General features: G+C 31.6%; 1 protein-coding gene across 8 annotated transcripts in view; it reads right to left on the bottom strand.

The window, feature by feature from the left end:
- LOC122524179 (glutamate receptor ionotropic, kainate 2) overlaps positions 1-23,252 on the bottom strand; it is a 249,077-nt gene that overhangs the window by 145,839 nt on the left and 79,986 nt on the right. For all 8 annotated transcript variants that reach the window (XM_043646280.1, XM_043646283.1, XM_043646282.1 and 5 more), the window contains one exon: positions 1,906-2,201. In XM_043646280.1, the coding sequence (XP_043502215.1) occupies positions 1,906-1,978 (73 nt within the window). In that variant the 5' untranslated portion in view covers positions 1,979-2,201. The remainder of the gene's footprint in view (positions 1-1,905; positions 2,202-23,252) is intronic.

Here is a 23,252-nt window from a genome sequence, read left to right as displayed (position 1 = left end):
CTGGACGAAGATTTAGTTTCTAATGTGAAATTAATTTTATATTGTATTAAATTAATAATATAATTTTAGTTAATATTACAAAAATTAATATCACGTTTGTGGTGAGATAATAATAATAATTTATAATTTTGAATAATTTATTATAAAATAGTTAAGAATAATTAAATTCAATAATTGAATAATTTATTTAATGCACATAAAAATAAATACACTTCTATTTATGTGACGTGAAAATTATATGATTTAACGTTCAGTGTTATTTTTTTTTTTATATAGATATACAAAAAAAAGATGAGACGATTAAATTAATTTAGTAATAAGAGACAATATTTTATGAATTTTGACGTTGAGGACGAGTGAAGTTAATTTGATTCTTTTTCTTTATTTATTTGAATTTTTCTTTGTTTCCTTTACTTCTTTTTTTTATAAATGAAGAACGTTTCAATTCGTTGCATCGTATATCGCGAACGTAGAGTAGAGATTGCTTTTTCCTATCGAGAGAAAGCCCTCGAATTAATAAACCTTGAATATTCATTGATTTTTAATGAATTATTTTCTACCGGTTGAGCGGTCAGCCAGGCAGAACGTAACGTGACTTTTGCTGCTGTTTCGTTTCGTTTAGTTTAGTTTCGATCTCGACTAACCTCGGTTATCCTTTCATCGTTGTAAAAAAAAAAAAGAAAAGAAAAATAGAAAAAAAAGAGAATGTAAATGAATTTTGCTTTTCGATACGTTCGAACGTATTATAAAGAAGGATATTGAGGTAATTGTATATTGTAATTCAGATGTACATTAATTAAATGCACAGGGGTTAATGTGATACGATAAAATATTCAAATACGTGCTTAAGAACAAGATCGAACAAGTTATTGTTGTTTTTTTATTTTCCCCCGTAAAATATAGGAAAAACAAAATGGTTGATAAAAACGTTCGATGAAATGTTTTATTTAATCTTACTCGTTTATTTATTACTACGTTTTATCGAAACATTTAATTGGCAATTATTATTTGCGCAAATTAATTTATTTAACACGTGCATTCATTTAATGCAATTAATTCGTTGAGCTTTTTACAGGTCTTTTTTTCCTTTTTTTACACCCTTTCTTTTTTCCTTGCATGCTGTTAAATTATCGAGATACTTTTGCAAGTACTACGGCTTTGTTCGACATATCCTTTTCCACTCGATGATGTGACAATGTGATAAACGAGGACATGTGTATACTTGAGAAAAAGAGAAAGTAATCAGAGCAAAAGAAACTCTACGTGGACGTGAGAATGGTAAAGAAACGCTGATTTAAAGAGAGACTTTTAATTTAATGAGAACATTTAGTCGTCACAATTCTCATTTACAGGAAAAAAAATTTAAATACGATTACGTAAAAGTTACCTTACTAAAGGAATAATTAATTGAAATAATTACAGATTTTATAGAATCAGTGTTATAATTAATCAATAACAGAAAATTTGAAAATTTTTCATTACTTTGAATGTAATAATCACAAAATAAAATAACAAGCTTGACAAATAAATTTATCCGTTCTTAATTTTCTTCTAAAAACAATTACACAATTACGCAATTAAATATCTAGCTTGAACAGATAAAATTTATCCTCTTAATGCATAAAATTATTGTTATTTCTTTTTAAATTTATCGTGGTTACCTTTAATTAAATATTATTTAGTAAATAAGAAAAAAAAACTAATCAAATAATCAAATTGTTTATTATTAAAAATAAAATTTTTAAACGATGGTTTGGTAGCGATTGTTGTATAATAAATTAACGATTTATAATTCGAGGATAAAAGTTGTAAAGATTTTCGGCAAAGGTTATACGAAGAAGAATGGAAAAGAATCCTCCTCCTTTTTTTCGTAAAAGTTTAAAGGAACTTAGAAAAGATACTCACCTATCCTAATGATATCAGGAAGAGCCGTGGCATGGGCGGCGAGGAGCGCCAGTAGGAGCCACCTCGCAGCCATTTCCGGTTCCGGTTCTCTTCCCCACCGTTTCTCTTCTCTTTTCCTCACCCTTGTAACAACTGCCACAACCAACACCAGCACCACCAGCACCACCAGCACCACCACTACTATTACTACCGTTACCACCACCCCTCCTCTTCTATCCTTCTTCTTCAACGACTATCCTTGTCGTCGTCGTCGTCTGCAGTTTCTCTCTTGAACTCCCTCGAAGAAATTCACGCTGCTGAAAAAACAAGATGGGGTTGGCGAGTTCATTAAAATGCACACCGCAAAACTTCACATCCGTTCTGAATATCTTCTCTCTCTCTCTCTCTCTTTCTCTCTCGTTCTCTCTTTTTTATTCTTTTTATCTATCTTTTACGTTTGAGCCAAGAATCGTCTCCTCTGATGGCGCCACAACGAGTCGTCTTGATCGACGTCTTTTTCTTTTCCTAGTCTTTCGTCGTTTAGAAAGAAAGAGAGAAAGAGAGAGAGAAAGAGATAGATAGATTCTTGTAAAGTAGAAAACTCGGAAAATAAACACTAAAAATGGTTGACGTTAATTGACGACAAAAATTGTTGCCAGGGTAGTTTTTTCTCCTCGTTATAATTAAAAAATAATATTTTCAATATTGTTGAATTGTTTTTATATGATCAATCTAACGATAAGAGTTTTTCACACACACACACACACAAATGTAATTTAATATTTAATTAATTATATTTTAATACGTTTCGTGTGTCATGTGAAGCGTATACGCCTCACGTTTAATTTTTCGTTCGAGACATTTGGTATTGTAAAATGAAGAGTAATGTTAAGCAACGTGTTCATTAAAATAATTCCTAGATAGAATAAATTTATTGCTTTACTGCCTTAAGTATCTTAAATAATGTACTCTTTTCTTGATTATTATGATCTTTGTATTATTTTATAATATATAATTTCTGTATAATATAATAATATATAAAATATATAATTTAATATATTATCCGTAAATTACCATCAAAATTGTTGTTTAGATTATTGAAAATTAATATAACGATTTTCGTAATTTGACATTTAATTAACGATAATAATTAAAAATACTTTAGTATAATTTTTTTATTTTTCATTATATTATTGTAAATTCTGATGAAAATTGTTGTTTAGATTTATTAGAGTTAAATATATTTAATTGTTTTTCCGTTATGAATAAAGTTCAAGACAAGTTTTACCGCAATGTCTCTTAGTTATGAAATAAATAATAACTTTCGCTTAAGTGAAAATTCTATACTAGGGAAAAAGTGAAAAACAATTTTTGGTTTGAAGGTTAAGGCGAATACTAGTACGATCTCCTGATAATGAGTCGTTGGAATGAACGCTTTCAGACGATCATTAGGAGGGTAAGGCGAAGTAATTGTGAGCTCGAGTGCCGCTCGTTTAACCCTTCGACGCTCTTGTTTCCCTCTTTTCTTCACACTAACCCTGATCCATAAGTATATACACGTGTATTTGTTGTATATGTGTGTATTTGTGTGTGAGTGGGTATAATATACTTTATTTTCTATTTATAATACAATACACGTTCTAGGGGTAAAGGAATTTTGTTAACGTCACTTGACACTTTAATTATGGTATTATTAATAACCAGACTTCTTCTAATTTCATTCAATAAAAAAAGCACAAAATAATATTTTTTCGTATCCTACGTTCGAGAGAAATAATATTCAAAAAATTTGAATAGCGTTTGCAGTTTTATTTTCTTGTTTTGGTTTTGTTTTTGTAACAGCGTTATTACAAAGCGAAAATATAAAAATTAAATAAACAAACACGGATTAAAAGTTGTCGCGGAAAAGACTTTTGTAGGAGTAGAAAAAATGTACAACCACGTACTGATCTTTTTACTATTTTATATTTTACATCTTTCTTTTATCATACACTTGAAATTTGTACGCTGAGAAAAACCTCTACGAATACAATACTTTGCTTTATGTACAAAACAGAAGGATAGGTAAAAAGAGATATAGATAATAAAGAAATTACGTTGGAGAAGTTAAATTAAAAATATAAAGTAAAAAAAGTAGGAAAAATAGATAAAGTAAAATGAGAAGTGCATAAAATAACGTTTGAAATGCAGGGACTAAACTTAATTTCCTTATTTCATCGGGTTTTTTACGAGTTTACGGAATGATTTATAAAATTATTATTGCTCTTTTTTGTCCTTCCCCCCCCTTCTTAAACTAAAGGCAAATATCTTTTTTGCAAATAAGAATCCAATCGTTCACGCTCCTCCAAATTTTATTTACGTTAGTTCAATAAATAATTCTCGGGAACATTTCATAAATTCCCCCTCCATTTGTTTCCTTTCGATTGAACAAATGGATTATTTTTCGTTTGTTTCTGTATTAGCACATTTTCATTGATTTCTAAATAAAAAGTAAAAAAAAAAACAAATAAAGATACGAAAATTGAACGTTCACTATACTTATGAACATATACACAAACACATCTACGCGCACGCGTATAGGTCGAAGATTATCAATGTGTGTTTTATAATATTTCATTAAAAGTGCGCATATGTATACATATATGTATATATGCATCTTGAAAAATAAAGTAGCACTGAAACTGTGAATATAAGCAGGCAGTCAGGTACGTATAATCAATTAAATTTCGCATCAATTGATTAACAAGCTTGAAAAGTGTAAGTAAGAAACATTGATGTTTCCTCTTCTCTCACTCTTGTTATAAATTCGAGTGTATGTATTAGTAGTTGTAGATGAATAGGAACAAGAGAATAATACAGATCTCGAATGAAGGTAGTCAATCACGCGGTTTCAATTCCTTTTCAAATATACGAATCCTTTTTATTCCTTTTTATTTCTCCCACCCCATCCTCATCGTTGCCAACCCATCAGTAGTCAATATTTTCAAGCATGAACATCATTGTACGATTCATCCATCTCCCTTTCGCGTTTCCTTTTCATCGATATCATTTTCATGTGTGACCAACGTGAAAAGCAAAGTGTATATCTTCTCTTCTTCATTCTCCTATTTTCCTATTATATATACATAATACATATACATATATATATAAATGGGAAAATAGGAATATATATATATGTATGTGTAGGTGTATCTGTAGATTTCCGATGTATCGAGAAGCTTCCGCCTGGTAAGAAGATATATGTATATATATATATATATATATATATATGTATTGATGTATATTTATGTATATGTATATGTATATGGATATGTATATATATGTATACGTAATGTTACATTTCGCCAATACTATAATCCTAATGTTTTAGGTAACGATAGTATCGATTTGGCATCCACTTCCTCTTCGCTTACAATCTCCATCAAAATCTTCCATTGCTCGGGATCTTCACGAGCATACAAAATTATCTTCGAAAGTGCATTTGTGTACATTAGATGCATTTAACGATTCATCATTATCATCTTTAGTATAGAAATGATAGGTATTTTAAGTATAAGTGTTTTTCCTTTATTGATGCTTAATTGATTACAAGTTTTTAATTGTATTTTAATTTTTGTTTTATCTCATAGATAAGAATAGTATAATTTTTTGATATAAATATCTGTTCATTTATTTATACAAAGTAGATACAAAATATTTAGGTAATCGTACAAATTAGTATTGTTTCATAATTTTATTCCAAATCGATCTGGACAAGTAAGGCTTATAGAGATTCTTTAATAATCGTAAAAAAAAACTAAACAAAAGGGTGGCGGTAGAGGGGGGAGGGGAGATAAAACATGAAGGTTTTTAGAGCATGATTTTAAATTTGTATAAACGAGAAAGAATGAAGAAATAAAATTACATGTTACGTTGAAGGTATAAAAATAAGGATTTAACCATTTTGGAAAGCTTAATGAAAAAAGGGAAGAGGAAATAAAAATATATGGTTGGATGAAGAGACAAACATAGGAAAAAGGGGGAGGAAAAAACGAAAGGAAGACAAAGATAAAGTAAGAAGAGAGAGATAAAGTAAGTAAGAAGAAGAAGAAAAAAAGAGAAGATAGAAGGAAAGATAGAGGAAGATGAGGAAGAGGGAATTGTTAGCTTCGGTACATGTCTATCTGTTTTTCTCTGTGTAACTCGTGCATGTATATGACTATATATGTGTAGGTGTGTGTAAGAAAAGAGGAAAACGGCGCCACTACGGTATGCGAACTGAATTTTAATGAATCTCTTTTCTCGCCGCTAAGCTTGGCGATTCTCTCTGTCTTTTCCTTTTCTTATTTCTCTTATTCCACTCTTTTTTCCTTCCATTCGAGCCCTTCAACTCCTAAAACTAACTTTATTCTACCAAAGCTGCTCTCCCATATCCAACAAGAGGAAAAGGTGCGAGTGCGTGAAATTCTTTCCTAAAAGACGAATCATTTTTCTCTCTCTTTCTCTCTCATTTCTATCAGAATTTACATATCATGTTTCAAAACGTCCTACGATATCTAACGAATCCTTTATCTTTTTTTCCTTTTCCTTTTTTTCTTTTTTTTTTTCAAGAATAAATAATATCATTAGAATCTTGAATTTACATATACTTACATCTACACCTACGATTTTTTTTTACGGGTTTTTTTTTCTACCAATGTTTTTTACGAGAATTCACGAGAAAATCAAGCGCAGAGAGAATATAAAGAGATTTTCAAATTCCCTTTTTGTGGAAAATTTTACATCGAGAAATAATATATATATATATATATATATTTTTAACATTTTCATGATGGATTTAAAATAAAGAATTCATAAATATAATTTTTTATGAATTCGTTTAATAATAATGACAGGAGAAATTACTATAGAGAAAGAATATATATATTTGTACTCGTGGATAATGATTAATAAAAAGAAAAGATTTGGACGATGTCTAAATATATCTGATAATACAAAAGGGAAACGCAATTTTCATGAAAATGTGATTTCCTATGCAAAAAGGAAAAGAAAAGGGAGAAAGTAGTTCTCGATAATTCAAATTATATATCGATTCCAATAGCGTTCCCTATCGCAGACACGTGTTTCCATCTTTCGGATATTTTTCTCGTTGATAAAAAAATGAGAATAATTTTTTTCGCGACAGACGATATACTTTTCCTATTTCTTAACCATAACAACTCTATTTTCTTCTCTATCTTCTTTTCTACCCGTAAAAATCTCCCTTCGTGTCTTACGAAAAAAGACACGATTTCTTTTTTTTTTTTCTTTTTTTCTTATCTCTTTCTCTCTTATTTCCGTTTATAGGAATAAAAAGGAATGGAAAAGACGAAAGGCTAGGATTCTGGAAAGAAAAGAGTAAGCCTCTTCACTTTCCTACTCGTAAAGCACGCGTAAGTACTCGCTTTGAATGGTGGCATTCATGTGAGGCCAAAGGTTTACGTGTGTTTTCAGCGTGTTTAGTATATATGTGCATGTATGCGTATAGAGATGTAGTATATTTTCAAATAACAGGCAGCATTCGTAACATTTTCCACTCTGCTTTTTTTGCCCTTTTTTTTTTCTTCCTTTACCCTAACTACAACCCTCGTTTACGTTGTCGCGTTACGTTTCCCCAACTCAATGATATTCTCTTCTTTCTTTTTTTTTTTCTTACTCTTGCCCGCCTATTTTTTTTTCTAAAGAAAAACCAGCTTTTCTTTTTTTTTTAAAACATTAGGAACAACGTTTAATTTTCTTTCAAATAACTAATTGATCCATAGAATAAACATTTAAAATTTTAACATTTTAAAATAGCTTATTCTTTTTAAGCTTAGGTAGTAAATTCCATTAGTGCGAAAGTAGTGCATATTTTGAACGCTGAAATAATACATACCTTTGGTCAGACACGATTATTTTTCTACTGAATTTATTCGACAATGTTTATTTTTCAAAATTTTAGCAATTCCATTTTGTTCTTCTGTCAGGATTTAAATTTAAAAATTAATTAAAAAAATGTCTAACAAGTATTGCATACTACATTACTATTATTATATTCTATGCTACTTCTATTTTTGATTAATAAATAAATATGAAACTAAATCACATTTTTCCGTACAAAATAAATAAATAAAAATGTTATCATCGATAGAACCAATTACAATTATTAATAAATTATACCAAAAATATTGGAAACTTTAATCAGCAAAGATGAATAAAGTATTATACTAGTTGTTTCTTTTAAAAAATTGAAATTTGAATCCAAAATTGACCAAGTTTAGTATTACTAATAGTAATATTTTGTTTTAGTGTCAACAAGATGATGAAGTAAGAATTGATCGATAAAATGAATCAATGAGATAGAATATTGAGACCTATATTTTCATGATAAAGAAAGACAAGTTTTGTTTTCTTTCTATCAAGAAGACGATGTCGTTCAAAGTTAAGTAAAAGACGACGCAAAGGGTCCCTGACAGCGAATCGGAGATTTCGCAAGGGAGTTAAAACATAATGGCATCGCGAAAAACGTTCGACAGCTTGCTTGGCTATCCGTGATGGTTACACATGTGTGTACAAAGCTGTTCGTGTTTCTCGATGTCATCTACTTCCCCTTTTTCCTTTACTTTCTCTCTCTCTCTCTCTCTTTATTGCTTTCTCATGCTTTCTCTTTGCTTTGGCTTTTCTCTTTTAGGTTGAGTCTCTGGAGCAAACTTGTATTAGTCGACGACAACGTGGCCGCGATAATCCCTTCTATAGTCACTCAGCAACGAACTGCGACGACAGAAGGCGCCTTAGGGAAATAGGGTGAACTTAATATATATATATATATATAAAAAGAGAGAGAAAGAGAATGGTAAATGACAGATGAAAGGAAGTGGACAACACTAAGAAATAGAGATCGGTATTTACACACGCAAATTGTCCATTCTTATCTTTGAATATTTTTTGTTCATTTAATTATTAAAATTAGCCAGAAAATTCGTGCCAATTAACAAAATATATTTCCAACACAGAAAAATTAGATACTTATAGCTAAATATGCCACATTTATTAAGTTTTATAACATGAATTGTTTTAAATACTCCTGGCATTATAATTGACACTAAATCGAGTGCAGATTTGCAGAGAATTTCTTAATACATAGCGATGTCGAAAAAATATTCGCAAAAAATTTGATCAAAACATTCCAATAGAATTTGTAGCGATTCTTCTTTGAAAAAATTTTCTCCGCGTCATCTTAAGGAGAGAAAAATAATGAAGCTTAAAAGAACAGGATGATTATTCTCATAGAAGGGTCGTTAAATTTTGCTAGATGATAGTAATAGAGAATATACTTATAGTTATCTAAAATGATAGAAAAACGTGATAAGGTATTTTTATGAAGTATGATTTAAGAACCGTAAGATATCTTATATGAGAATGACAGTAAGAAGAAAAAAGAAAAGAAAAAGAGAAAAAGTATTATAGCTCGCAGTGGAGATTAGTGAACATAATGAACGTAAGCGTATTAAGGTCGAACGAATGAAAAAACTGAGTACTTGGAAGAACTAACGACAACGAATGGTAAGAAGAGTATTCTATTATAGATGAACGATCTGAAGTAGCATTAACTAAGACTAAAACAAGCAAGGAATCTGGACATAGAACAAGAGTAGAATCGGAGTTGGTATTTGTATGTAAGTAACGAAGTAAGTGAATCAGCGATTTGCTTTCTGTAAGTCAGCACAAAAGCAACGGGTCAATTTGAAATGGTGGTGATGGTTTTGATGGTGATGGTGATGGTGATGGTGATGATGATAAGCGAGACTCACTAGCGTTGTTAATAAACGCGGAACGAATTCGCGTCATCGAAAATTCGATTCGATTCGAATTAGATTGGATTGAATGCGATTCGAATCGTAGAATACGTTGCAAGGCTGGTAACGTAGACGTGGGATCGTGGCGAGGGGGAGGGGAGGAACAGGGTGGCAAGGAGAGAAGGAGGCAGGTACAAGCTGCACTTTGAAAAATTTCCATTATTTGCATTGCCGGTGAAAGGAAGATGGAACATCGAGTAGAGAAGCTTTTCAACCGAGGCTAAAATCGAGGGGAAGAAAAATTTGCATTGATTATCGAACGAGGCCAGACTAAAAGCACGTCTTTTTTCTTTCGATAAAGAATCGACAAGAGGATCACCTGTATATAAAAAGAGAAAATGAGAAAAAGAGAGAAAGATAGGGAGAAGAGAGAGAGAGAGAGAGAATGGATATAATGTTACTCAAAAGTGCTTCTTTTTAAAGTTACATTACTCACTAGGAAGGATCATTAGGTAGAGTCCTTTTTCTTCTCTGATATCCAATGAATATAACGATGGATTCTTTGTAGTCACTCGCAATATCGTACAATTCGTGTTCACTGTAGCAGAATTTTATTACCCAACGAGAAAGAGAGGGGGAGAGAGAGAGAAAGAGATGTCTGTCTATCTATCTATCTATCTATCTATCTATCTATCTTGTAGCCATCTTGTGTAAAGCTCAAAGGGAAACGAGAAAAGCTTACCGAGTCGGACAAAATTTAGCAAAGTCTCCTTTTAATTTGCTCTTATAGTGAAAAAGAGAGAAAGAGAAGGAAAGAGAAAGGAAAGGATAAAATAGAACGATAGCTTCGGATGCTGGTTGGGAGATTCCAATTTTCTAGACTGACAAACGACAATGAACGTAATCAGTTAGGGGAACCATTAGTAAGAATATCAGAGCTTTCAATCGGCCAGTACACGTCCCGGAAACAATTACGTGGATCAACAAGCTCGTATCCCACACTCCTATTCCACGTAGAGATTTCAGTTTGCGCGTCAGCGGCAAACGGTTCAGGGATTTGCAGGATTCACTGGCGTGCATTTGCTTAATCCTTGCCTGTCACCAACCGAATGCTGCTCGACTTTAGTACTCTGCGTTTCTGTTAAGAACGGATGCTTCCTATATAATCTCTACTTTTGAATTTTTGAATTAAATATTATTATTAATTAGGCCAAATTATTATGGTAATTATATATTCTTCATTTTTTGGTAATTAATATTAATTTAATTTGTAGATTTCAATTCTTTTCAAAAACTTTTTTGTAATAATATCTTTATTTTGTGGATAAAAAATGTTCTTGCTTTCTTTATAAGTTTAAAATAAAATTAAGGTTCAGTAATATTTTATGAAACAAAATTCCTAGATTTTTTTCGCAACTTGACACGATAAATCTAATTTTATTATTATTATAATAATATTACAAATGAAGTCATTTTTTAATTTCGTTCATTCATATTCCATTTCGATCTTTTGTATTATTATATAGATAACAATGCAATTTTTAGACAATAAAAATATGGAGGAGGAAATAATTGAGCGCACGAAATAATATCTATTTATTATCTTCAATCATTTCGAAACGTCATTTTCGTTAACGAACATTTGCGATGGATAAGTGATTATATTTAATGATTATATTATTAAATTTTGAACGAATGGTACGGTTATAAATGCGGTCGGCTTCGTAACTAACTCGTATAATTATTAGAGAAAATTTCATTGGAGTATTTGTATGGGTGCTTATACAATACTACTACCAATGAACAACGAGCCTCGTTTCAGGGAACGTTTTTTGTGGATTAAAACAAGCAAGGACTATCGAGTGTACTTACAAACTAGCAGCTCGGCTTTTCTCTCTTCTATACGTACAGATAGGTATATACATATACATATACAGAAAAAGAAGTCCTACGAATCAATATCACTAGCATTAAAGGTGATCCCGTTTTCATCGGGTAAAACTAAGCTCTTCGTTATCACTATTCATAGGATTATTGAATATAAATGTTCATAGTAAATCATCTTTATCAAAGAAATAGCTCCATTTCGCAATCTATACAACACGTGTAAATGTTATAACTGAGATTACTTTTATCAGTAACGAGCATTCTTCAATTTTACATTTAAAATCGTTCAAAATAATAATAATAAAACACATTATATTGAACAAATAATTAAATTTTATTTAAATATAAATAATAAGAAAAATGCAAAGACACGATAAATAATTTACTTTTGTATTTTTGACCCTTAACGTACATTAAAGATCTATTTAGTCTCAAATTGTACTAATGGAACGAACGTCAACTTCAAGCACGTTTTCCAACAGTTATATCTTTTCTTTTTGCAAATCTGAGTGCATAAGTTTAAAGTTTAATCACTTTATTACAAAAAATATCTCTACTTCCTCTTTTTTTCAAAAAGTTCGTAATTGCTGAGATATTTAAAGCTGAATATTGTCTGTGATCAAATTGACTCTGTGTACACTTAATGATTCGCAACGAAGGTGTGTACCATAAAAGTTAAATTAAATATTATTATTAATTAGGCAAAGCTGAGCAGAAAACTATAAATAAAATTAATTAAATGATTTTAATGATATATTAAAATTAGTCCCTATTCCTTGATTATATTGAAATAAATAATACATAGAGACACAATCGTAAAATTTAAAATAGACATAATATGATACTGGTTGAACTAGCACGGTTAAATTTCATTTCTTTTCGATCTAGCGAGTTTCGATAGGGAAACAGTGAAAACGATGTCGTAACTACAATCGAAACTGTTCGAATGGTCGTAGAAGGTAACGAAACGTTGGGTGAACGGGATAGAAAACATTGAATTTCGGTACTAGGGGGTTTGGTTGGGTCGGTTAAAGGGGGTGATTGTGGGGTGTAGATGGTGTACACAGATTCCAGCAGCCCACCTGAATATGCATGAGAATTGCATAGTAGTACATGCCACCTGCATTCGTGGCCTAGTACGAACCTAGACAGGATATAAACTTTACTCGAGAACAAATAGGTAAGGTCGTTAACGTTAGGGGAAAAAACTTGCTCGCTTTTTGAAGGAGAGAGAAAAGGATTACCAACAACAGCCAGGTGAAGGTAAGAGGTGGTCGGGGGTTTGAGGTTCGTAGGGGGGTTGAGCGAAGGGTTGGAAAAGCCATAGCAGTTAAACTTTTTACTAAGACTATTTTCATACGATTAATCTTATTCCCTTGACACAAAGGAGTCCCTTTTTGCATACGTATGTACATGTGTACGTGTGTACATATGTACATTCGTATGTAAAAATAGTATGATACTTATGATTTTTGGATGGATTATAAGCACGATAAAATTAAAATACGTTTTAATTGGCTTACTTTGAATATTCTGATAGTTCTAGTAGAAAGTTTATTTGGTGATTAAACGTCAAAGCGAACGTGAATAATCATTGGAGAGAAATTCAGAATTTTATAATATATATATATATAGATATATACATATATAATATAATTCGAATAGGTTGTATCTGAGGATATCAAGAAGTTTCATCTTCTAAGTCTAACTTCTGTTAAATAATCTTTCTTAGGTTATCACGAAGTCGGTAATAATCTCAAAGTTAAGCAAGCTCGTCTTCCAAGTTCGTTTAAAGATTATTTCGAAACGAGTAGAAACGTCTCCGGCCTAGAAGAAGAGAAAATCCCGATACACAGATTTACGATATACGTTTGAAACTTTTTCTTCGGAATAAAATCGTTGGAAAAAAGAAAAGAAAAGAAATAGACAGAAAGAAAATCTTTTTATTTATCTATTCTTATACTTGAAGATTCTACGTGCCTCCTCTTTTCGTGTCATAAGAGAAAAGGTTATAGAAGATTTATATAGGTTAAGCTGAAACGAGGTTACTTTTACATGTATCTACTGTATGTGTACGTGTGTGCGGTTATTTTTTCTTTTTATTATTTCTTTTTTTTTTTTGTTTAACTTGTGTAGGTAACTCTAGGTAGTACCTTATATATTTATACCCTCAGGTACGCTCTTCTTCTCCTTCTTCTTTATATTCTCTTTCTTTTTATTCCTTTTTTTAAACTCCACCACTGGGAAATAATGAAGATGTCTCAAAGCGTAGAATATGACGTGATCTATTTGAGTAAGTTGAGTCTTTTCAAAAGAGTGAGAGAGAGAGAGAGAGAAAGAGAGAGAAAGTTGAAAGGAAGAGGGAAAAGACAGACTTGACATGTCAGACTTATAAGTGTTTATACTACTGATAGAAATTTAAAACAGTTCCGAGACTGTCTACTTCCACTTCTACCGACTTCCCCCGCGCTCCTTAATTTCTTCTGTCTTTCTTTCATTATTTTATTTATAATTAATTTTATTTTATTTCATTCATTTAAAGTAGCATGTGTACATTGAAGATTATTCTTTTTTCATTTTTCTCTTTTTTTTCAAATGAGAAATAACATTTTAAATTTCAACATTTTGAAAATGTTGAAATTACATTTTATTATAAATAATAGAAATATCTAGTGACATTATCAAGATATTCCGGATTGGAAAGAATAATATGTTTGAAAAAGAGAAACCAAGGTGAAAGGATATATACGAACGAGGTAAAATTCAAAACTTCAAACTTGGAATTCGCATTTTCGTCGTGTTACGTATCATTCGGTGTATTATGATATCACAATATTTCTTCGAATTTCGTGTCTGGTGTTACCAGCAAAGCCGCAATGCCGTTACTCTGAAGGATCCACTGCATTGAGAAATTCTATTTCGCGATGATTTGTATCCCGAAGCGCTATTTCAGAGGCAAGCATTCACCAGTCTAGTCGTATGAAACGTATACGCGCGTCCCGATTTATTTTCTAGGCACTACTATTTACAAGACATTGAATATATATTTATATATTTATATGTAATATTTACACATAGATATTTATATATGTACGCGCGTTTATATATAATATAAATTTATATATATACATATATATGTATTTTTACAAAATAGGCACATTTAAAGAGGGATCATCTCACGATATTTTTGACAATTTTATAAAATGTTCTCTCTAACAAAGGTTTTATGGTTTATTCAGAAAAATTTTTTCTACGATCTCGCTTTCGCGTCACGTAAATACATTTAAATATTTTATTAACGCGTTTCAATTTATTTCTTTAACTCTATTTCTGTTTGACGACAATTTATATGCATATATTTATACGCATATCGTGACATATAATATATTTAAATATTAATAATAAATCCACGAATTATATTTCAGGAGAATAATTTTTAATGATATTTCATCAAATTTCATTGGATTTTTATTTCCAATATTAAATTAAATTCATATTACGAGATATGGTATAATGAATTTAAAAGAATTTCACGATCGATCATTATTAAGATACGAAAATTCGATTTCGTTGATCAAAACGTTAATCAAAAATCAAGATTAAGAGAGAGAGAGATTTAGCAAGATGTACGATTTCAATTTTACTAGGTCGAGAGATCGATCGTGCAACGACTTCGAAGTTTTGCGCATAGTTTGAACCTCTCGCGAGCAAAAGGTGCGTTAATTAGTGTCTAGTTGAATCAACTTTTTTTAGAATTGAAGTACGAGATTCTCGTTCGGGGTTTTCAATATACCTGCTCAACGGCGTATCCTAGCCTACAGGATCTGAATCGATCTCATTAAGAAATATTACCAAGAATATTTTTTTTTTCATTAGTACTAGCACCACCACAATCGTTACCAGATGATATTAAGCTTTCGATATTTCTAAAGTTACACTATTAAAAAAACTCACTATTCCCATGATGAAAACTGTCATGATTATCGAATTTTAATTAAATTTCCTTAAAATAATATACTTATATGATAAAATAAAACAAAAAATTCGATGGTCTAGAATCTGTTTTATCTACACGTACACCTTCCAAAATAAAATATAAAAAAGAAAAAAGAAATACAACTAATTTTTAAATACACGTCGCAAAATAAAATCAAGAATCTATCGTTTTAGGACTGCATATTTTTTGTTTTTACTATTACATATTTTAACTCCGCCTAGTTAACACCTAGCTGGTCCCAAGCCCAGACAAAAAGGAGGAGGGTTCGAGGGTCAGGCTAGCAACCTACCCTCGGTGAAAGGAAATAAAACGCTCCAAGTATAAATAATATAGCCTCGGAAAGGACGGAACATATTGATGACGACACAGCAAGACAAAAAGGAAAACGAAAATGGAGAAACAAAATAAGGACGCTAAGAATAGGATCTTGAAATTATATTCACACAGTGAACATCACTTAACATCAAAGCCGAGGAGGTAATTGAAGAAACAAGAAGACACAAGATTGATATATGTGTTTTCTCGGAGACCAAAAAAAAGGTAAAGGTAACCTCCGATAATATTCTATAACGGGAAAGAAAAAAATGAAAGAGCCACCTCAGGGGTGGGCCCGTTAATACATGAGAAACACGAAAACACAATCTAAGACACAAAGTACATCATTGATAGGATTCTATAAGTAACACTAAATATGATTAGTGTATATGCTCCAGATATCACCAAACCACAAAGAGAGAAAGAAGAATTCTACGAACTGCTGCAAACGCACCTAGACAACATACCTAGGCAAGACGAGACTGTAATACTCGGGGACTTCAATGCAAGGATCGGTAATAAGGTAATAAATGGGATTAAAAATCGTTTCAATGAGGACACCTTGAATGACAACGGGGACATGCTGATTAACTTCTGCGCCATGAATGAACTACGGATTAACAATACATTCCACCCACTTAAACCACAACATAAATTCACCTTCGAAAATCCCAGAGGACAAAAATCGATAATAGACTACATAATAACAAATAGGAATATACATCCCATAAAAATACTGGACGTCAGAGTGCTGAGTTCAGTAAACACAGGCACTAATCACAACCTGGTACTATCAAAAGTAAGATAAACACCAAACGAAACCAAAAGGAAAACAAACAACAACAGAAAAATTAAATATAGAATTGTTAAGCGATGAATCGACAAAAAAACTATACCAAAGATGACTAGAGTAAAAAATAGCAGGAAACAAAATTCTAGAAATAGACAATGTCGAGACGGCATGGTAAAAGATAAAAACAAACATCATAGGAGCAGCTGAAAAAGCCCTAGGAAAAAGGAAATATTAAACCAATGCAAAATCAAATAATATTCCCTGGTTCAAAGTAGAAGTAAGGACCCTAGTAGAAGAAAAAAGGTACGCCCACCTACAGTACCGAAGTAAAACAATAACATACGACGATTACCGATGAACTAGAGACAAGGTAAACGAGGCAATTAGACAAATCAAACGGAATTATTGGGAAAAATTCTCAACTGACATGGAACACTACCTATACGGAGCACAGAAAAAAGTATGGAACATGCTACGAAACCGAAGAAAACATGTAAACGAATTCGTGCAGACCGCCAAAATCACACAACGGATGAATGGGAAAAACATTTCATGGAGCTGTATAAAGACAGAACGAAGGAGACTTACAATATATGCGAGGAAGAAGAAGAAGAAGAGGCACTAAGCGATTATACCATCTCGTCTGAAGAGGTTCAAAGAACAATAAACAAACTAAAAATCCATAAGACACCAAGAATAGATGAACGAACTAATAAAATACGTAGGAAGATCACTAACAGAGGAACTAAGTACCCTATTCAATAAAATATTAAACACTAAAAAGTGCCAGCTCAATGGAAGGAAAGCATTATAGTTCCCATATTTAAAAAAGGAACCAAGACAGAACCGAAGAATTACCGCAGAATCAGTCTCCTAAGTGCAGTGCAGAAGGAGATAACGAAAATCTTGGCGAAGGTAGTAGAACGGACAGGAATAAGCGAAGAACAACAGAGCTTCAGACAAAATAGATCGACGGTGGATGCAATATTCATATTATGACAAATAGCTGAAAAAGCCATAGAATTCGACAAACCAATATACATGTGCTTCGTTGATCTCCAGCAAGCATTTGACAAAGTGAAGCTTGGGGACGTACTACAGATCCTGAGAGCCAGAGGAGTAAACAATGGCATAAGACAAATAATAAAGGAATTTAATACCAACAACACAACTAGGATAAGGACTGGAAATATGACAACGAAGAAGATCCCGATAACAAATGGAATCAGACAGGGAGACAGTTCTAAGCCTGATCCTTTTCAACCTGATCATGGACGATATAATAAAGGAGGTAAAAACATCTGGAGAAGGAGTCAAGTTAGGAAAAGAAAAAAGAAAAATAATATGCTACGCCGACGATGTCGAAAGACGAAGATGACTTACAAAGGAAGCTATACAAATTCGAAAAGACGGCAAGCAAACTTAACATGACTGTTTCGGTACAGAAGACCGAATTACTTACCATCTCCAAAGAGCCCAGACGATGCAAGTTAGCTGTATATAACAAAAGTGTAAACCAAGTTATGCGATTCAAATATGTAGGAGTAAACATCACGAGCAACAGAAACCTAAAGGAGGAGGTAAGAGACCGAGCAACCAAAGCCTTCATAATCTCCGGATACCTTGGGGATATCATATGGAGAAATAAGCAAATGAACATCAAAAGTAAGACACGCATATATAAAACTTGCATTAGGCCGATTACGACCTACGCGGCAGAGACAAGGGTAGAGTTCACGATAACAAAACGCATCCTGAGAACCACAGAAATGAAGACACGCAAGAGGGAAAATCGAAACAACGAGACCTCCAGGAAGACCGCCAAAACGATGGCATGAGAGCTGGACATCGATATCCCAAGAACAACAACCGCCTTAAAGAAGGCTGTAAAATAAAAGATAACAGGACACAGTTCTAAATAAAGAAGAAGAAGAAGAGAAGATATATTTTAAGTACGTATGCCAATAAGTTAGCAATAATGTAAGGTGAAACTTCAGAGGACGATATAAGTTAAAACTTCTTTCCCATGTGTATGTGTGCGCCTAAGCCATAAAGATAAAAACAGTTAGACAATTATTGTCCAAACTATGTTACAATGTATATACTTTCATATATACAACGTGTTAAGTATACATACGTACGTGTTTTCATGGTGAAAATGCATCAGAAGTATTAACGGAGTTTCCAAAGTATGTACGTGCATTTCCCCCGACTAGTTTTCATCCCCTTTTTCCAAATAAATGTGCTTTTATAACAGCTTAAATACGCTTGAATCATCGCACGTATCTTAAAATCCTCTAGTGGCCGAGTTTCGGGTCTATGTATATGAACGTGCTACTACTTCTGATATATAATTTCTATCCATGTATACATATAGATATGTGTGTGTGTGTGTATGTGTGTGTGTATGTGTCTACGTCGCCATCTTTCAATTCTTCTTCCTTTTTCAGTATCTTTTTCTCCGGCAGTTCGTTTTCTATCCACTTATCTTTATATTCGTTCTTTTCCACTTGGTTGCTTAAATTTGTAAAATTGTTCACGATTGAGAAAACACGTAGAAATGAGAGAAACAAAAGGAAACAATAAAAAAGTAAAGAAAGAAGAGAGATACCTTTTAGTTTATCCGGAAACGTGTAAGTGTTAAAAATAAGTAAAAGCAAAAAAAATGAAAAAAAAGGGGGAAAAAGAAAGAAAGAAGGAAAAAAAATCACTCGACTTTCTTGTCTCAAGTATTTTCAGTGAAATTAAGCTGAGTGGCCTAGCTCTTTTTGAGAGAAAGAGAGAGAGAGAGAGAGAGAGAGAGTCACTTGGATGCTTTTCCACGAAAGCCAAGGACTCTCTCCTGATTTCTTCGTGAAAATCTTATTTATACGTGGCACGCGGTATTACTTACTTTAGCAGGAAAGGACTCATGCAATTATGCAAGTTCGTTACTTCCTAAAACAATTGCACCTGATTGTCTTATCCGATGGGAAAAAATTAAAACGTTCAAATGAGTTCATTCACTTTATAATAAAATAAATACTCCTTTTTTTCGTTCTTATTTTTTATTCGAAATGTTTTATTATTTCATATTTTACTATCATGTGAAAAAAACTGTCTACTACAATAATCGATTAGGTCTCGTTGATAATAGTTTTATGGTAATAAAGACGTTAATATATTTTCTTATTGAATGCTCACGGCTTATGGCAACTTTTTTCCGATTATTATTATTATTATTATTATTATTATTATTATTATTATTATTATTATTATTATTATTATTATTATTATTATTATTATTATTATTATTATTATTATTATTGTGAGGGTAAAGAGTTTATTGTTAACGTCAATCTATTGTGAAAGATTAATGATTCTTCTGATTTTGAGAGAGGAAAGAAGGGTTCGAAGTTAAATGAACCAAAACATTGAAGAAACGTAAGAAACGAAAGAAAGTTACTTCTATTTGCTGATCATTGATAAAAAGGTCGTTCAATAGGGTTTCCGAAAGAGTTCGTTTTGAAATAAACTTGCTAAGTTCGAAAACGGAGAAATTTAATTTCATTTGATTTATAAATTTTATTATTAAAGTGAAGTTATTAAAAAGACAACACAATTATTATTGTTTTTATTATTATTTTTATTATTTTGGTGAATAAATGTCAGAATTTATTGTAAAACAATATAAAAATTAAAGGATAGTTTTTTCGAATACAAAATATTAAGAATATTGACATTATTTATTTCACCAATTCAAAACACCACAATTATTATTATCAACGATCATTTTTATTTAAATATTGATAAAAACTTTTTTTAAAAAATCATGTTAACATATTGTTGGTTCTTTTTTCTTTTTTAATGAGCATTTTACATTTAGGATAAATTTTTATCTTTTTAAATAATAATCAGTAGGGAAACACATCATTGATCGTATACACTCAACACTAACGTTCTTTGTCATTAAATACTATATCATTAGAATAATGTATCGGTAGCGTTCATGAGAGCAGATGTAGATGAGAGCTTTAAATGCTTTCCTAGGTTGGTGTTACGCTTTTCTCTCTCTCTCTCTCTCTCTCTTTATTAGAAAACTTTGATGCGTTGAAAATTGCATTTCCTTAGCATTCTCGTTGCAACTATAACTATTACTCTCGAGATTACTTTTCTAATTGAAGTTAATCGGTAGCATTACTTACTTTTTAACGATTAAGGAAAAGATGGTAAAAAAATTTTCTAAAATTAAAAAAGAAAATAACGAAAATAAAAATAATAATAATAATAAAAGAGTACGAAGTAAAATATAAAAGCGTTCTAAAAAAAGAATTGAAATTAGAAATAATTTGACGTTGATGAGAAACGTTGATGAATTTTTAACAAGAAGAAAAAGAAAAAATATATATCAACGATACAACATTGTAAAATAAAATAAAAATCAAAATATATTTGAAAAACAAAAATCGAGACCGAAAGGATTTGACGTAAATCAAATATAAAATTTGTAACAAATTCTTCCTTTACCTTTCTCTTTATTTCTCTCTCTCTCTCTCTCTCTCTCTCTCTCTCACTCTCTTTTAGTTTCTATCTCTTTCAATTTCTTTGTTATCATCTCACTGCGTGATTATCATAAAATTTCCATAGGACGCGTCGTATACAGTGAAACGAACGACGCTCATAAAGTACTAATCCGATTTTTCAAGAGTCACAAAAGCTCAAGCTCGTTAGCGTCGTTCGTTACGTATGCTAGGAATGCATTTCTTCTTCTTCTTCTCTCTTTCTCTTTTTCTCTCATAGTCCAGGTCGGTGCAAACTGGCTACAATTGCAGATTACACACACATACATACACACACATACATACACAGAGAAAGAAAGAGAGAGAGAACAACTATTCTCTTTCCTCGAGTTGGACCATGCAATTTTATTCGTACTGCTTGCTTAACGCGAAAGAATTGCAACAACGAACGAGGACTGGAAAAAGCATCACCCAACGTATATACTTTACTATATATTATAGTATAAGCATTTTCGTGGAATACTTCATTACGTGGCTCGGTTCAAGGACTCCCTTAGGATAAAGAATAGTAGACGTGAGAAAAAGGTGCGAAGAAGTATGCGAAAAAATCTTTTCTTCCATTTTTTTTTCTTTTCTTTTCCCTTGTTGTACCTTTTTAGCTACCTAACACCAAAGCTACGCCTCATTCGTTGCTCGTTTACTTCTCTCTTTTTTTTCATCTACCATCGTTAACGCGATAAAAAAATAACTCCTTGTGGTAAAAATATCCCGATATATTATTTTATTTAATATATAATAATAATAATAATAATAATAATAATAATAACAATAATAATAATAATCGTCATCACCATCGATGTTTAATATGAAATTAAATTTCCACGCGAGATTTGACCGCATTCAATAAAATATCAATTATCAAATAAAAAAAAATGTTTATTTCTATCATTCGTAAAAATATATTATTCGTTATATATTATAGTATACGAATATATATTCTTCTTATTCGTATATATATTATACGAATCGTCAAAATTACTTTAACGTTTATTGGAATTAAAAATTTGACCGATACTGTATACAAAGTAGGTACGTACATAGACATATAGATAGACACATTTACTTTGCAATTGATTGGCCTAACCAGAGAATGTTTGTCAAATGCTACGGCTTTATTTGTTATCGACGATTAATGAGATTCGAATGAGTAGATATATAATATATGTGTTGGTATGCACTTATGTATGCACGTGTATGTATGTATATATGTGTATAACAGAAACGAAATGGGATATCAAGGAAATGTCAATGAACACTTTTACAATCATTCGTTTCTCTTTGTACTTGGTTTACTCATTAATCCCTTATTATCCACGATACCTCGTCATCGTCATTCGGATTATCCCTGTCAGTAGGATTTAGATCGGTACAATAACCCCACGGAAGCCACTTCGGTATTACCAACTACGAATGGACCAGTGAACGGACCAACAAATGAACGAACCAACGAATGAACGAACCAACGACTAGCGGATACCATCGATCCGACAAACGAAGTAAATGCATGTAAACGATAATGCCTCTAGCGATAAACGATTTTAATAATCACGAAACTCTCATGAAAGGTAATAGTAACACGTTTTCAACCTCGTGTTGTGCAAATTCATTCCCTTTGAAACGTTTATCAACTATTCACTGCTTTTCATGACTACGAAACTACCTATATACATTTATACATATATACATACATACGTGCGTAAGTGTGCACATATAGGACTGACCTAAAAACATATAACATGTGTATTATTATATAGAGAAATTGTATATCACATGCGTGAACGCAAAAAATAGAAATGCAGCATTTGATTTTCCTACGCGTTATTTTATCAATTGCTTTTTCAACTAACAGGGTTCGCACCTGTTCGCGAACATTTTATAATGATTCTAATCAACAATGATATATTAAAATTTGTCCCTCCTTTTTCGTTTATTATTCTTCGAACTATTCACACTCTTCTTTTTTTTCTTTCATTTTTTTTCTCTTTTTCTTCTTTTGTATGGTGATTCTCTATCAACCGTGTACT

The sequence above is a fragment of the Polistes fuscatus genome, unplaced genomic scaffold (genome assembly GCF_010416935.1).
Source record: "Polistes fuscatus isolate 324 unplaced genomic scaffold, CU_Pfus_HIC Scaffold7, whole genome shotgun sequence".
Taxonomy (NCBI): Eukaryota; Metazoa; Arthropoda; class Insecta; order Hymenoptera; family Vespidae; genus Polistes; species Polistes fuscatus.
The sequence above is the reverse complement of the archived record's forward strand: the minus strand, read 5'-3'. Positions and strand labels throughout refer to the sequence as shown.